The sequence below is a fragment of the Hibiscus syriacus genome, unplaced genomic scaffold (assembly GCF_006381635.1).
Source record: "Hibiscus syriacus cultivar Baekdansim isolate YM2019G1 unplaced genomic scaffold, ASM638163v2 tig00110229_pilon, whole genome shotgun sequence".
In the NCBI taxonomy this organism is placed as follows: domain Eukaryota; kingdom Viridiplantae; phylum Streptophyta; class Magnoliopsida; order Malvales; family Malvaceae; genus Hibiscus; species Hibiscus syriacus.
Genome location: NW_024062638.1, coordinates 244,488 through 262,316, shown reverse-complemented (window position 1 = coordinate 262,316; position 17,829 = coordinate 244,488). Strand labels below are relative to the sequence as shown.

Below are 17,829 nucleotides of genomic sequence, written 5' to 3'. Positions count from 1 at the left end.
TGTATTCATAAATGTTATTTGTCTTACCTTTACTTCCTTTTTTTTTTGTTGATTTTTAATTTTGATTTGTTTGAATTCCATCATGGCCTGATCAAAATTAATCTCACCTTAATCACTGTAGTGTCATATACCTCAAAATGGAAAGAGAAGTGGAAAACTTACCGGGGAAAGAAAAATGGAGTGGTGAATTCTAGCCCAATTTCAAGATCCATAATCAGTCCAGCATAATTCCACCTCTGCTTCATGGAAAGAAGAGAACATGATGAAATGCCATTTCGGAAGCTTTGAAGTCGGATTATGTAAGGTCCCAATTTGATTTTTGGATAAGTGAAAGTATTTATAATTCCGACAGCCGGAGGTCTCCCATGGAAGTTGCTCTCAACCTGACGTTGGGGGCAGCCTACTACTCTACCTCCCCCTTACCTCATTACATATGGGAATAGGGTCAACTAATTTTTGAAGTATTTATATTAACACTATGAAAACCCAACACCACCAACCAGTGCTATGAAGAAAACCAGCGTGTTACATGTCTGGAGGGTTTTTTACTTCACCCTGTGAACCAATTTTATAATAAACCCCCAAAAAATAAGTCTTTGCAAAATGCTAACAAAAAAAATATGATGAAATTACTTTGCATTTCTTTCACTACATATCTTATCGGCTGGTCATATCATGTCATGTGTATATTCATACCAAGAACACTACATCAGAGGATTCTATCCTGAAGATCCGACATAAAAGTGGATGCAAAGGAGCTAAGTTTCTTTCCGGTCTCCCCTGCAATGTTCTTTAGGTTCGAGATGTCCTGTTGTGCCTGACAGAAGATTTCACAAATGAAAGATAAATTACCATGTATGTTATACGCACTAAAGCATGCAAGGGATGATGCAATTTAGACGGCAGACCTGGAACGAGAGCCGGTTGATGAGGTCACTGGCGGAGAGGTCTAGATCCTCATCCTTGCCAAACTGAACCCTGCAAAAATATTCATCTCAGGAACCACATTTCAAAAATAAATTAGCTGTTACCTGATCAACGGATTATCCACTACTTCCTCTTATGCCTATGTTTTTCGTTATAATAAGCATTTGCTATTTCTCTTGCTACCTTACCGCTATTAACTGATGCTAGTACATTAAAACTTAAGCTGAAAAAGAAAATAAATAAATAAATAAATCTTATGATTACAGTTCTTCTAAGCATATACTTTATTTACAGCCAACCCTCAACCAGAAAATTAAGGGAAAGTATATTGTACAAAGGTAGTAAAAATTCGTAGTTGGAGATGGTAATGGACGGGGCAGATGTTTCCCTGTCCCGACCCTACATAACAGAAACCTAAAACAACTTGAAACATAATTCCTTCAACTCAAATTCAAACACATAAGTAAAAGATGTATCCGACCCCAAATTTTTAAACAGAAACCCACCCGACCTAATTTTTTTTAATAAAAAACCCTAAATTTATTATATCAAAATAATTAGAAAATGATATTTTAGAAAATATATGATTCTTCTAAATTCATCCTGTCCGACTACAAAATTGTTAACAAAAAACCACTCCAAAACCCGATTTAAAAAAAATCAAACCTTATAAGATCAGGTTAGAACTCATGGGTTTTGGATTTTTTGCCATCCCTAGTCGTAACGGAGTAATACAGTCTCTTGTGCACATAAAATAGATATCTTTCGAGAAAGGAAAAGCCAGTGTACATACAGAGAATTTCTGCAAAGTAGCTTGAGCTTCATTATCTGCTGATGAAATAGATTTCACATTCGAGAACTTTTTCCTAGCTTCATCAGTTTCCTGAATCTGGGATAAAAAAAAAAAAGCAATAAGAAACACAGCGAAAAGGCATACAGATGCAAGAAATAATAACAAACATTGACCACTTCAAGGGACAATTAGAAAAATTAAAAGATAATCACACAAAACTTCCTACCCGTCAAATTCTCCAACCTTGTATTACATAAACGTGTGATCCAAGCAGATTCGAGGTGTCTCATAAAGTTTCCACAAACACGGCATGCAAACTTAAATGTCATGTATTGAAATTTGATTTTCAAGGAAAATATAAGTTCACTTTAGCTAAAAGCATGACCAGAACTATGTATACTGGGTTCAATCCCTTGATGTCAGACATCCTCAATATGAAAGTTATAAATATATTTACCAGAAGTTTTGCAATTGACCTTGAGTGATTTGAAGAATCAAACGGAAGAGCCGTATGTTCAAACCAGAAAGAGACTTTCCATCAAATTAATCGGCCATCTATACACAAAACATGCAAGTTCTAGATCTTTGACAGAGGTACATTACTTACTTGCACTTTTGGGGAATTTGAGCTTGATTTTTTCTCAACTCTACTGTCCATTCCAAAATCAGAAAAAAAGCTAGATGACTTTGGAGGAGCAACATGACTAAGCACTTGTGGGCGACCAGAATTCAACTCATTAGATTGGCCATTTTCTACGTACTCAAAACGCGATGGAAAAGATGAGCCAATGGGTGCTGCAGGCTTTTTTGTTGAGGAAGCAACAGGGACAACGGGTTCTTGAGGCTTCTGGTCATATATATTTTCACTCGACTGAACTAAAATGATGTTATAAAGAGAAAAGGCACCGACAATAACTCCAAAATAAGTAATTGTTCTAATTGAGATATCCTTATGATCAGTCTAATGTAATTGCATTGCTCAAAATAGTCTATGTGAATACCTTAGATGCAAGCTTTCGGGCACCAAGCCCCCCAGCTTTCCCAGTTTTCTTTGCACCAAGAGGCTTCTTGACAGTGCTTGTAACAGTTGTACGAGAAGACTTTTGCGGAGCAGAAACTTCTGTTTTTTCTAACCTGTCTAAAGAACTTTCTTTAGGAACCTCATCAATCTTGCTATCAAGAAGTCCATTGGATGCTTTTGATGACTGAGAGGCAACCAGTGATGATGGTAAACTCGACACTTCTGCCAAGTTTTTAGTGACTTCTTTTGATAGTATTTGCCTATATAACTCAGCAGCCCTTGAAGTATATTTGGACTCAATTTTGCCTCCATCAGTCCATCCATGCTGCTTAAAGAAAACTAGTGCACGGTTGATTCCTCCATAGATCATCATTTTCAATTGTTCAGGAAACCATGAATCTAAATTTGTAAACCTGCATAAAATATGAATGCTGTTAAGAACAAGAAGAGAGGAACGCAAAGTCTCACGAGTATATAATCAATATCAGGGACATTGTATGATAGTATCGACATCAAAGATTCTCAAGTCACAAGTCTTCACTAATGAACATGTGAACATGTTTCAGAGTAGACAGAAAATACCTGAAAGCTCACGCTTTTCTGGCTAGTAAGGAGGACACTCTTGAAAAAGTATTTTTTGGGCCAGTATGGGTATTCTTGAGAAAGTGCCTAAGTGATTATGTCTATCCAAATTTGGCTAAACATGAGTACCTAAAACCCTACAACCCAGAAAATAGCAAGTTGGGAAAAATATGCATGCTACATGTTAAATACGCGGATTAATATCTACAAGAAGGGTTCCAGCTATCAAACCATTACACCCCCTAGAAAAAAGAAAAATTATCCTGAGTAGTTTTTAGAACTATATCTAACTTAGTGGTAGCTTATCTCATATGCATAAGATGCCAGACAAGGCATTTATCACATTCATAAAAAAAAAAAACAGAGAAAAAGAGGATATTTCATATTAGGATTCGAGTCCAATGCAAAACATCATTTTAAATATGAACAAAACTCACCAAAAAAAAAAAAATCGCGGGGAGGCAACATTGAAAACAAAGTATAGACCTCCTAGAAAGAATATATAACAGATCATACCTCAGTTGAGGCGCTTATAAAAAAATAATATTAAGTATAAAAGGAACAAAATTTTCTCAAAATCATTCATTTGGCGATTCCACCTTCTGGAGATCCCCTCCAATAGTAACAATCTGCTAGCTCAAACCTTTCATATATTAAATTTATAAATGTCAACACCAGACAGTTCGGTTTCTTTACGGAAAGATGAATCGGAGGGCAAAGCCAAATCAATTTTCTTCCCTTTACATAATTCAGCAAAAAAATCCAACGTGTTCGCACATAATTCGGAGCTTAGATCACAAAACTAGAACTAAAACACAAATAAAAATAAACAAACGGCATATTCAATAATAAGAAGACGCCGATACCTGACAAAGCTGACGTGGACACCAAGACTCCGATGAACGGCTGAGCAATCAATGCAGAGAAAGATCCCATACGTCACCGATGCCCATGTCGGATTCCTCGCGTTACAATCGAAACACATCTAGGAAATAAAATAACGATGAATAATCGGAGATGTAGAAAAAGAATTTTCCAGATCCAAAAAATATTAAAAATAAAACAAACAAACCTTGTTATCTGATTTAGCTTTCAGCTTTCTGAAAACGGCGTTCTTATCGCTCAGATTATCGTAGGACGCCATAGACGTTTTTGTTGGTTTTTGAATATTATTTGAATTAATTGTTTAGGAATTGATAAAGAATTGGCGTAACTTTTGTGTTTTATGAAGAAGAAGAGAAGGTTTGTTGTGGAGAGGCGTTGTATCCTCTCCTCTCTTCTCTTCTCTTCTCCTTTCCTCTCTTCTCTTCTCTTCTCTTCTCCTCTCCTCACGCAAGGCTTTAGAACTGGAGACAACAGCAGTATAAATGCAACCAAGTTTATTATGGAAACGACGATTGTAGCATTGTTGATTTCCATGAAATTGACGTAAATGATCTTGAGGGAAACGTGGTGGCGGGAAAGGGGTCCCCGAGGAGTTTGGTGACCAAGTGGCGGTTATTACCCACCCCCTAATTTGGATGTTCAAACCTCAACTAAGTACATATTTAGGGATGGATATGAGAACCAAATCCGATGGGTTTCGATCTGATATGATCGGTTTTTTAAATTTTTTTGGATCCGAGTAGGGTCAGGACGGATTTTTTAAAGGTGATGTTTGGGTTGGGTCAGATTTGAGCTTAGGGTGAAAAATACTCGATCCGACAAAAAAAAATAACTTTACCTTATATATTTAGGAATAATTACAATAATACCCCTCTATATATTATTTTTTCCAATTAAATCACTATTTTTATTGAATAAAAATAATATTTTTATTATTATTTCTGGTCGGGTCAGATCGAATTCAGATTAAATCTCAAAAAATCAGATCGAATTCGGATCGAGTGGAGAGTATATATTTTTCGAGGTGGGTTGAAGCTGGTGAAAGATATAAAATTTTCAGGTGAGATCGGTTTGACAAAAATCCGACCCAAACCCCACCAATGACCATCCCTATACATATTTGTTCCACCTAAGCTTCATTTGTTTTGATGGTTCAACCTATTTCTAGGGATTTATTATTATATTATTATTTGCAATTTTAAGGTATAACAGTTAGTCAACTGTTTGAAATTCCATCATTCCTCAAAGTATGAGGGATATCTTTTAGGGTGCGTTTGGTTCACGGAATGTAAGATTACCAGTAGAAATAAAAGATTATCAGGGAATAAGATTGCTGAGAATGTTACATTACTGTGTTTGGTTGGTTTGGCAAGAATGTAAGATTACAGTGTTTGGTTGAAGGAATAAAAGATTATTGGAATGTATATTTTATCAAATTGTCATTGTTCTATATTTTTTAACAAGTTAAATTCTAAATGTTTAAATAAAAATTATTTATATAAAAATTCTATTTGTTGATAATATATTACTTGAGTATTTAAATATATAATGTATTATTTTTAAAGACTTAGTGGCTTGTTGCTATTTTGAGATTTCGGATTAGAATATTATATATGTAAAGGTACGAGCAACAACGTATATTGGTTGAGAACCTTTAAACATGTATTCCCCTGATTTTAGATTAGATTTATATATATTAAGTTCGAATTTAACTCAGCTCGATTACACCCAATTCTTTACTAACATAACATTGTTTATAAGATGAACTTAAATAAATAAAACCTTAAAGATTAATATTTTTTTCTTTATGAGCTTAAAGCTGTAATATTTGCACTCTGTTTAAGCTTTAAGTTTTGTTTGTTGAATCTAAAAAATAGTAAACAATAGAAAATCGTAAATTTGAACCAAATTAAATCGAAAACTATGCTTTTTATGTCATTTGATTCGATTTCAGTTTCCATTTTTATAAAATCTGTTTTGCTAGATTAATATTTTATTAAAAATCAAATCGAATTAAATACACCCATAACTTATATTATTGCAGGTGAAATTCAGTGCAGTGGTGAGAACAACACTGAGTGACCTCCTTCAGTTTTCATACTCTACTAGATGTTACAAAGAAAAGTTTTTCCCAGAATCTAATTGAATCCTTTGCCTTTTCAAAATACGAACATCGTTTTAATCATGATTGATATAATCTTAAACCGAATCTAAAATATGTAGTTAAAAACTGATTTAACAGTCGATAGCATCGATACTGGTACGATACAAACTAGTATGATTAACAGTCAAAACTGAGTAACTTGGGCAAAGGATATTGAAGCTAATTCAAGTTATCTAATCTAAGCTGAAATCTAACAAGTACTAGCTTTTCATTTCTGCAGAAATGATGAGAATCCTTCTTAATTCAACTTTCTACAAGTCTGGAACCTATATTATTCCGACCCTTAATTTTCCTTTATGTATTTGTGTCCAGAACATACTCGAACATCCGTATCCAAAAATTGGTGATGCTTTTGAGGTTAAACAAGTGAAAACATACATGGCAGGAAATCAACCTCGGTTTCCTTTATGCATTCAAGTGAGCACAAATTGCGTTCAAATGTGGTAGGATATAAAAATAGTAGCCATATGTAATCGAATCGGTCTCAAGCATAAATCGGGTTATGCTTCGCTCATGTATGCAAAGCCTAGACACTTCCCCTTATTAACTCAGAGTGCTAACAAACAAATTTGTTCAGACAAAGAAATGGAACACGCTCAGGAAAATACAACAAACGAGACCATACATCAAGATTCTTGTCACTATACACCTCAACATCTAAAAAACTTTCCACCAGCATACCGTCAGAAAATCATTGAAGCATAGAAACAAAATATAGAAGTAATTACCTATTCAAAGAAAAAAGCAAGAGTAACGCGTGTGACACCATGAGTGGTCCTTGGGATCCTTCGAAGGACTTTGTTTTATAGTAGAAGTACAACACGAGTTGTAGAATCCCCAAAACAGTTCTAAACCTGAAGAACAAAGATGTGATGTTAACAGATAAGATCGACAACTATCAAATTGAAAACAAGAAGCTGTCATCGATGTTAGAGGCAACTCACGTTAATAAAGGCATCGAAGTTAAATATGCAATATAGGAAGAACGAGGTGCTCAACAAGAATGTTGAGAGGGAGAGATAGAATGGGATGAATTCAACACTCTTTGTTCGAATTCCTAAATTCTGGGAACAAATATCATGTCATTAAAAAATTTAAAAATTTCCAAAATCAATCAAAATATAAGAGAAAAGAAAACTACAAGCGCATTTGATCAGCCAACTTACGATTATAAACAATGGGGAAGCAAACATTGATACGAGAGAAGCACAACTTAATAACCCAACAAAGATCCATCGCATTCCTCGGTCGGCTATCTGCAAGCTTCCAGCAACTATGATTTCGAGAAAGCCAAAAACTGCCAGTAGCAACCCAATCATCCTAATCTGCCATCAACACAATGAATATGACTGACAGTGGAAAACAACACCTATGGTACTCGGACTTCCCGTTTTTCTTAAAGTACTTAATATTCAACACCTAGACCGATGGTACGAGAGAAGGCTCCTCATATCATACGAGAGCACGAGAGTCCAGGTAACATGAGAACAATACAGATTACAGAGTGCACTTAAGAAACAAATAGACTGTAAAAACAAATGCATCTAAAGATAACCTTTTTCTCTCAGCATGCACGATGAAGATGATAATGTAGGTCATTTGAAAAACTACACCGATCGAATTAACCGTCATAACCAGCACATTGTCATAAGATATCAAGGGCGTGCCATACCACGTACAGATCAAGCAGTTCAAGCGATCATATATATAAGGCAATCCCGAGAAGTTCTTGGTAGACTGGTTTCTGATAATTCTTTTAAACGTGGGTCTCAAAAGTTAAAACAAAAGACAATAACCAGAACTAATTAGAGGATAAGATATGCCAATGTATTCATTTCAATGATAAATTCTTAAAACTTGGAAAGTAGAACATACAAGGGTGATACGAAAAGCCCAAAAGTAAAGATGTTCCCTGAAATGAAAAAGGATCAAGATCAGATTGAAGCCACTTCATATGATTTTACACATCAAAACTTGAATATAAAGTAAAGAAACTGAAGACATTGAATTATCAAACAGAATTCATAATTACGAACGAGTGAGAAACTCCAGATTTATTGAGTATCAAAGCAACATTGTCTCAATAACACCATTGGTGAATGTAAGGTATCCATAAACAAGACAACAATTACCATTCATAACTTAGAGACTATGGAAGAACAACAACAAGCTTTCACAGGTGCATCCAATATTTAGAACAACAACCTCTAAATCCTCATCGGACTCGAGTTTTAACTCGATAATAAGCTAGAAAAAAGATTTCAATCCAAAAAACCTAGAAACAATAGACATCATTGACATCAATGTTTGAAGTGCTTCTTCAACTTCCATCAAATCTACATATAGACATTGAATTGTAAAATTGTAATAAGATTTCCCAAGAAAATAGATACGCTAATGAAGATCATATAAAATCGAACTCAACTCGTTTTAGTTCAAGTTTCTCAAAGAAAATTTATACCAAAAAAGAAAGAAAAAAATAGCATTTTCAGCACTTTCAAGGGAAAAAGCAAACTCTTTTTATGATTCAATGACAAACTGATCATCCCTTAACCTAAAAAATCTTCAAGAATAGACTAATGGATCATTTTCATCTCAATAAAAAAAATAACGAGAAATTAATCAAATCAGTTCATCTTCAAGAATAGACTTATGGGTCATTTTAAATTCAATCCAACAACCAAAATGTCAACAAAAATGTAATCAAATTAGTTTCTAATTAATTTCCTTCAAATTACAATTACATGAGAATGAACAAGGGATTTAGAGCCATTGATAAAAACATAACAATATATTACACAAAAGTCTCTCAAATCCTCTCTTCAAACCGATTTTAACAAAAGAAAGAGGAAACCCCTGACAAGAGCGAGAGGTATTACCCTCTCCTTGTAGAAATATCAAGTATCCATTTTTATTTAATTTTAAAGCATCTACGACTATTGAGGAACCATCAACTTTCTTTAACTTCATAACGCGATTTGTCTATCTAATTTTTTAGAATACTTTGCAGATTAGGGTGTGTGAGTGGCGTATATCATTATCCTACACCCATGTCAAGAACATACACTTCAAGAAAAGACAACGAAGCCCAACAATATATGCTCGAATTTAACATTAAATGGTGAGAAATCAGCACACCCTTCGATTGTTCTAGGCTCAACAATGGAGGAAAAGCAGGGTGAAAAAAGTAAAAGAAACAAAGGGTACAAAATTATAAGACATTGTAACTTCAAAAACAAATAGCAGAGTAGTAAAAACAGAGTATCGGAATGACCAACAACATGAAATAAGAAACTATGTTAAAATTCACAGCGATATGCAAATAGTCATGTAAAAAGAAAGAAAGAAAAATCCTACAGAAATAAATAGCAGAGCATTAAACAACAATGCTGTTCAAAATCGACATAAAAATCAAAAGGAAAAAAACATGAACCAGAAAAACTAAAAAAAACACAAAGAACAACGATCAAATATTCAACAAAGGACCAGAAACCATACCCTAGAGAGAGAATTTCTAGGGTTTTAAACAGAAGAAGAGGAGAAGGGAAGAGCTGAAGAATCGGGTCTTTAACTAGGTAAGATAGCGAAAATGGAGGGTTTAAGGGAATAAAATTGAAATAAATAATCCCGGTAAAGAGAAGGGTTCTTTTTGACCCAGAAACATATACTAGCGGGGATAAGAAAGGGAGTGGAGAAGAAATATTACCAGGAGCGATGGATTTTTCGCAGCACAGGGAAAAGAAGATATTGCACAGAGGCAAGCTGGAAAAGAGGGGTATTTAGCCCTTAGTACGAGAATAAAATAAACCCTACCACACATACGGGAATAAGATTCCCAGGAATAAAACTAAAAAAATTACTGTTGGTAATATAATATTACCCTCACTTGGGAATCATACCCCAATCAAACATGTGTATCCTTCATCATGAAATAAATATGGTTGCTGGTAATGCTAAATTCCTTGATCAAAATGGACTCTTAGGCTTTACTTTTTTTCTTTCTTTATTTCGGAGGATGCCTTTTGTTATTTAGAGTAAACTAGAAGTTGATTTTGAAAAATGACTTTTAAAAATATTGTATATATTTTTTAATTTTTTTAAAAATTAAAATTATAATTATTTAAAATTATTGTTAAAATAATTTTGAAAAGATAAAATGTAAATACATAATTAGTACAGAAAATTGAATTTTAAAGTGTTTTTTCATGATAAATTAGTGAAGTCCATACATTAATAAAGGTAAAAATATAATTTTGCTTCTAAAAACAAAGTTAGAAATGAAAGGATAAAAATCATAACGGATGGCTTGAAATCATTTTTTTCAGTACATTTTTTCCAGTTTTTACTCATTTAACATTAATTTTATAGCCAAAATGAACTTTTTTACTAAAAGTGTTTTTAGATGGGGGCATTGCCAGTATTCTTTTATATTAAAAAATAAAATACAAAATTAATATATCATTAGTTATTGTTAAAGTAATAATATGATTATTTTTCTTTTCATGTTATTAAATCATACAATTCAGGTCACATAAAAATAAAATTGATCATATTTCAAAAATATAAAATTTATATGTCAGTTGAACGTTTAATGCTATTTTAAAAGAAAGTATTTACAGAAAACCTTAGATGCAAAAAGACCTTGAGTAGTCAGCCGACCTTCAACTTCCTAAACGGCAGCACTGGCGAGATAAAAATCCACCGGATATCACCGCCACCTCCTTGGATACTCAACCTCTTGCCATGGATTGTGATGAATCTGATAAAGTTTTACCCACTGCCTCTTCCTATCGTGATAAACTCATTGGTGCCTGTGATTAAGCACATGCAGAAGACCTTTTCCTCGACGATGACGATATTGATCTGTTTGAAGACGATGTCGAAGTTGGTGAAACGAATGGCATACCATTTATCAATTTCTCTCAAAAGCATGGATCTAACGTTGGTAGTGAAACTGCTCGGTCACCTTATTGGTTATAACACGCTTTAGAATTGAATCCTTGCTCTTTGGAAATCGGCTCACCCCATTAAACTGATTGACATAGAGAACGATTATTTCTTGGTTAAGATTGCTGCAAGGAATGATTGGATGGACTGTGGCATGGGTTCGATTGCTAGGGCTCCCAGTTACCTGGTACAAAAGAAGCCTGATTCAAGCAATTGGTGAACGACATGGCACTGTCATTAAGATCGACTACCAGACTGATAACGATCGCCGGGGAAGATTTATGAGTATGGCTATCACCGTGAACTTGAAGAAATCTTTGATCTCAAAATTTGAAATCAACGGACGAACCCAGATTGTTGAATATGAGTCGTTGCCTGTGGTGTGTTTTCATTGTGTTATATTCAGGCATACACATGAACTTTGTCCAATTAAAACAGCGAGCGAAACAAAAACTACGATGTCGGCTGATGTCACTCATACACCTCTATCGATCCTATCCCGTAAGAGCCTACAGTCCTTGGATACTGGTTGAAAAGGGGCAACGTCGCCAAAATCAAAAGGATAATGTAACAATGCTCATAAATCCACCACTGAAATTGAGGCCTATCGCTTCTATCCACTATCTGAGTTTGATCTGATCCGACTGAGTCTTGTACCAACTAGGCCTTGAAACCACGAGACAATAATAAACCAGCCAAACCTAACCCTAATCTCAGGCTGAGAAATATAAACAGCGCCAACAAAGAAAATCTAAGTCACTTTACTGATTCCTCCAAAGCAAAAAAACAAAGCCCTCATCCAGTTTTGTAAACCACATGCCATTGTTCTTGGGAAGAAGAACCTCAAAATTAGTAATGCCCGAACCCTTTTGAAACAACATGACCCCGCTAATAAGACTTCTGGTATCCGTGATCAAGCTCCCTTTCCCAACCCGAGCAACCATGTGAATGTTGAGATTAAACACCTAATGACACCTCTCATACTCTCGATGGTAAGGCTCCCAGCCACACCCATGCTCGCAAGGGGCATTGGCTAACTACAACCCAACCAGTGTGGCTATAGATACCCCTACAATGCCACCGACCCCACATACAACTTGCAGCACTCTTCGTCAAATGTAGCAGTGAACACATTCTTTGACAATATTGATGGTCAAATAGACCCTGGTCTCCAAGTCAATGTTGATGGCCCGATGGCCATGATTGAATGCTCTCCAGCCTCTTGGGTTCTCCTATTTTTCATGTTTTAATAGATTGTAAAATATTTGTCTAGAACACTGAGGCTTTGGAAGCAGAAATTTTATTCGTGTCATGAGGCAATATCTTTGTGATAACTACCTCTCTATTTGTGTCTTTGTCAAGACTCGGATCAATAAAATCAATGTTTCAAGAGTCATTGAGCTTCTGGGGTTTGTTACGGAAGACGGCTATCAGATAGAGCAAAATCGCAACTGATAATTTGAGAAAATAAAAAATGAAGATAAAAGAGACACAAAATTTACAAGGAAAACCCCTAAATAATATAGGATAAAAACCACGGGCAACAGTAGAAGAATTTCACTATGAGGAAATAGGAATTACAACTTCTCTCGATCTACCAAGGAGAAAACAATGATAATTCTCTCTTGATAAATAGGAGAAAACAACTCTCAAGAAACTCTCTAAATTCTCTATAGTATTGGAAGAAAGCTAGAATGCTTTGTGATGGTTTTGAAGCTAAATGAGCTAGGAAATTTATAGTTGAAGCTTAAGGACTAATCTTATAAATACCCTAAAGTTTAGTGACTAAAGTTTGTAATTTTTCCATTTAATTTTCAACCATTTTAACTACCTAATTTTGAACCAAATTTGCAGCCAACATGGACCAAATTCAGCCACTCCATGCCGCCCCATTTGCTTGCTTTGACATTTCAACAATCTCCCACTTGAAGATTTGATTGGAACAATCATATCTTCACACCATTCTTTCTACCTTGTACCATCATGTTGCTTATGTCTCTGACAGGCCACAGGAGGATCGACACCAGATAAATTTATCAGCGTTGATCGCCTTCATCATGAAAATGCTATGTTGTCATTGGTATGGATCTTCTGTATATCTACTGTCCCTTCTTCCACCTTTTCACGAATGAAATGGTACTGAACTCGTATGTTCTTTGTCCTTGAATGAAATGCTGGATTCCTTGCTAGATGCAAGGCGCTTTGACTGTCACAAAACAGAGAGACATACTCTTGATTGTGCCCAAGCTCCTCCAATAGCATCTTCAACCAAATTTCTTCTTTACTGGCTTGTATAGCTGCTACATATTCTGCCTCTGTTGTGAATGTAGCCACAACTGACTGCAATTTTGAAACCCAGCTTACACCTCCACCAGCAATTTTGAACACATATCCTGTAGTAGATTTGCTTTTATCCAAATCCCCTGCATAGTCAGAATCAACATACCCATTGATAAGTAAGTTTGATCATCCGTAACATAATGCAACATTTGAGGTCCCTTTGATGTATCTCAGGATCCTCTTTACTGTATTCCAATGCTCTTTGCCTGGATTCTCCATGTATCGACTAACTACTCCCACTGCTTGTGCAATGTCTGATCTTGTGCATATCATAGCGAACATTAAACTTTCCACTGCTGATGCATACGGTACTCGAGACATCTCAATCCTCTCTTTTTCACTGCTAGGACTCATTTTGGAGGATAATTTGAAGTTAATAGGAAGAGGGGTAGAAATTGGCTTACAATCTTGTATGTTGAATCGTGACAAGTTCTTCTTCAAGTAATTCTTTTGTTAAAGCCAAATCTTCTTATTACTTCTGTCTCGGTGAATTTGCATCCCTAGAATCTTGTTTGCTGATCCCAAGTCTTTCATTTCAAATTCCATACCAGTTGTGCCTTCAATTCTTCAATATGATCTTTGTTGGGTCCTGCAACCAACATGTCATCCACATACAACAGTAATATAACAAAATTGTGATCACCAGACCTCTTAAAATAAGAACAAGGGTTTGAATTAAGTCTGTTGTATCCAAGGCACATAATGAAGGAATCAAATCTCTCATACCAATACATCGGCGCCTGCTTTAGACCGTACAAAGATTTGTTCAACCTGTAAACCAAGTTCTTCTTCTTTTTTTCTTCAAAACCTTCAGACTGAAGCATATAAATCTCTTCTTCAAGATTTCCATGAAGAAAAGTTGTTTTAACATCTAGTTGCTCTAGATGTAAGTTCAATGTAGCACACATTGCCAAAACTACTCGAACTGTTGTTAGTCGAACCAAAAGTGAAAATATTTCATTGAAATCAATACCTTCTTTTTGAACATATCCTTTGACCACCAGTCTTGCACGATACCTCTCAACTTGATCGTCACCATTTCGCTTGATTTTAAAGACCCATTTGTTACCAATTGGCTTCCTTTCTTGTGGTAGTGGCACAAGATCCCATGTATTATTTTTATGAAGGGCTTCAATTTCTTCTTGCATCGCCATTATCCACAGTGAAGTATCTGAGCTGTTTATTGCCTCCTGATATGTTGATGGCTCACCGTCCTCTGTTAAAAGGCAGTATGCAACATTTCCTTCTATAACATAATCTGAGTGCCAATTGGGACGTCTTCTCACACGATCTGATTGAGAAGTTGTTGGAGCTTCAGAACTCTCTGGTTCTTGTTCATCATGTGCAGGTTCTGCTTCAGAAGAATCTCCTTGTTCAACCTCCTTTTCCATATCTATCTGTGTAGTCTCTAAATTTTCAGCGCTATCATCATCTTCTTTTCTTTGTAGTTTATCTTCTACAAAGATAACATCCATGCTGATGATCACTTTGCGAGCAGTGGGATCCCATAAGCGATACCCCTTTACACCATCAGCATACCCCAAGAATTTGCATTTCCTGGATTTTGTATCTAGCTTTGAAATTTCTTGGGAGTTGTATATCATGTACACAATACTTCCAAATACATGGAGGTTTGAATAATCAGCTGGTTTACAAGTCCACATCTCCATTGGTGTCTTCAGCTCTATTGCAGTTGATGGAGCTCGATTCACCAAATAACAAGCGGTATTGACTGCTTCTGCCCAGAATGATTTTTCTAGGCCTGCATCCCTCAATATTGCTCTTGTTCTTTCTAACAAGGTTCTGTTCATCTGCTCTGCCACTCCATTTTGTTGAGGAGTATTCGCCAATGTGAACTGTCTTTTGATGCCTTCTTTCCTGCAAAAGTCATCAAATTCTTCGCTTGTGTATTCCCCTCCATTATCTGTTCTGAAACACTTGATCTTGTTTCCAGAATCAAGTTTCACCCGTGCTTTGAAGTTTTTGAAAGTTGAAAACACATTTGACTTCTTCTTAATAGGGTACACCCAACATCTCCTAGAGTAGTCATCAATAAATGAGACAAATTATTTTTGCTCCGCCTAGAGATGTAACTGGTGCTTGCCATACATCAGAGTGAACCAATTCTAGAACAATTTTGCCTCTAGAATTTGACGTGTTGAATTTCAACCGGTTCTGCTTACTTGTTATGCAATGCTCACACAAAGTAAGCGATACCTTTGTTAAGCCTGGAAGTAGCTTTTGCTCCACAAGGACTTTCATTCCTTGTTCTGACATGTGTCCAAGTTTCTGATGCTATAGCATTGCAGAATCTGAACTACATGAGGCAACAGAGGCTTCTGCTTCTAGCAAAGTCTCTCCCTTCAGCATGTACAAGTTTGTTGCTATCTTTTCGTCTTTCATCACCACGAGCGCTCCACGAAATACCTTTATGATTTTTTTCTGTGTTTCAATCTTGATTGCATTATTATCCAACAATCCGTAGGATAATAAATTTTTCTTCAGGCCTTTCACGTGCCACACATCTCGAACAACTTTAATCGTTCCATCATACATCTTCAATTTGATGGTTCCCACGCCAATGATCTCTAAGGCATGATCATTGCAACTATACACAGATCCTCCTGAGACAGATTCATAATGATAGAACCATTCTCTTCTTGAGGTCATGTGATATGTTGCTCCCGAATCAATGAGCCATATATCTGCAAATCTTTTTCTGTCTTCCATAGTGGTTGACACTTTACAACATAGAGCATCTTCATCATCTGAAGTGTTTGCGGTATTGCCTTGTGGGTTAGAGTTTTTATTTAGACTCCAACAATCATTCTTCAAGTGACCCTTCTTTCCACAGTTGTAGCACTTTAAATTCTTCTTGCTCCTCGACTTCGATCTACCATGTTTGTGGCTGCTGATTTGGCCACATTCTGTTGATCTCCCTCTCATCATTGTCAACGCTTCTGCTTGTTGCAGATTTACTTGTCTGTCTTCCTTATTCTTGCGCCGATTTTCTTCTTGGAGAACAGCAACTAAAACGTCATCGAAGACTAGACTGGTGACATTACTATTTGTCAAGTTGATGATGAGTTCATCATATGAATCACGTAGACTTTGAAGTAGAAGTTCAGCACATTCTTGTTCTCTTATTGTACATCTTAAGGATGTAAGCTGAGAAAATAACGCGTTCAGTGTGTTTAAGTGCTCCATCACTAAAGTAGATTCTGACATACTGAGAGTGTACAATTTCCTCTTAAGGAAATTTTTTATTGTGCAACGATGTGGCCTCATATAATTTGGTGAGATGATCTCATATCTCCTTAGTTGTCTTCTTCTCCTCGATGCTTGACAATACTTCATCTGCTAATGCTAGATGAAAGTTTGTCATAGCATTCCCGTCCATTTCGATCCATTTGTTGTCATCTGTGAAATCCACCAGCCTTTCACTGATAGCTGCCAGACAACCGTTTTTCCTCAGGATGGCCTTCATCTTCAATTTTCACAATGAGAAATTTCTCCAATTGAATTTTTCAATATCAAATTTCGTTGTCATAGCTTCTTTAACGGATAGCTCCCACTATTTCACTATCATGAATAGTTCTTTGGAACCTTCAAAGAATGGGTAATAACTTCTTACTTTCTTATGTTGGAGGATCCACCTTTTGGTGGCAATCATAAAGACAATAAACATATATTACACACTCTAATCTAGCTATGATACCAATTGTTGCGGAAGACAGCTATCGGATAAAGCAAAATAGTAACTGATAATTTGAAAAAATAAAAAAATGAAGATAAAAGAGATACAAAATTTACGTGAAAAACCCCTAAATATTATAGGGTAAAAACCACGGGCAACAGTAGAAGAATTTCACTATGAGAAAACATGAATTACAACTTCTCTCGATCTACTAAGGAGAAAATAATGATAATTCTCTCTTGATAAATAGGAGAAAACAACTCTCAAGAAACTCTCTAAATTCTTTCTAGTATTGGAAGAAAGCTAGAATGCTTTGAGATGGTTTTGAAGCTAAATGAGCTAGGGTATTTATAGTTAAAGCTTAAGGACTAATCTTATAAATACCCTAAAATTTAGTGACTAAAGTTTGTAATTTTTCCATTTAATTTTCAACCATTTTAGCTACCTAATTTTGAACCAAATTTGCCGCCAAC

General features: G+C 35.6%; 2 protein-coding genes across 3 annotated transcripts; both read right to left on the bottom strand.

The window, feature by feature from the left end:
• Positions 1-659: 659 nt before the first annotated feature.
• LOC120114494 (probable ADP-ribosylation factor GTPase-activating protein AGD8) lies at positions 660-3,141 on the bottom strand. Its single transcript, XM_039135381.1, has 5 exons — positions 2,722-3,141; positions 2,328-2,591; positions 1,721-1,816; positions 909-978; positions 660-817 (listed from the first exon to the last, which is right to left on the bottom strand). Exons 1-4 carry the CDS (start codon positions 3,112-3,114, stop codon positions 958-960), a joined length of 774 nt encoding a protein of 257 aa, XP_038991312.1. The 5' UTR covers positions 3,115-3,141; the 3' UTR covers positions 660-817; positions 909-957.
• Positions 3,142-6,856: 3,715 nt separating this feature from the next.
• On the bottom strand, positions 6,857-10,185 carry LOC120114496 (bidirectional sugar transporter SWEET2-like). 2 transcript variants are annotated; one of them, XR_005515397.1, is made up of 6 exons: positions 10,079-10,185; positions 8,248-8,284; positions 7,928-8,173; positions 7,539-7,697; positions 7,317-7,436; positions 6,857-7,226 (listed from the first exon to the last, which is right to left on the bottom strand). XR_005515397.1 is itself a non-coding variant. In XM_039135383.1 (3 exons), the coding sequence occupies exons 1-3, from the start codon at positions 7,689-7,691 to the stop codon at positions 7,221-7,223; spliced, it is 279 nt and encodes a 92-aa protein (XP_038991314.1). In that variant the 5' UTR covers positions 7,692-7,769; the 3' UTR covers positions 6,857-7,220. The 2 variants fall into 2 exon arrangements, 1 of the variants encoding a protein (XP_038991314.1); XM_039135383.1 differs by lacking the exons at positions 7,928-8,173; positions 8,248-8,284; positions 10,079-10,185 and having other exon boundaries at positions 7,539-7,769.
• Positions 10,186-17,829: the final 7,644 nt, after the last annotated feature.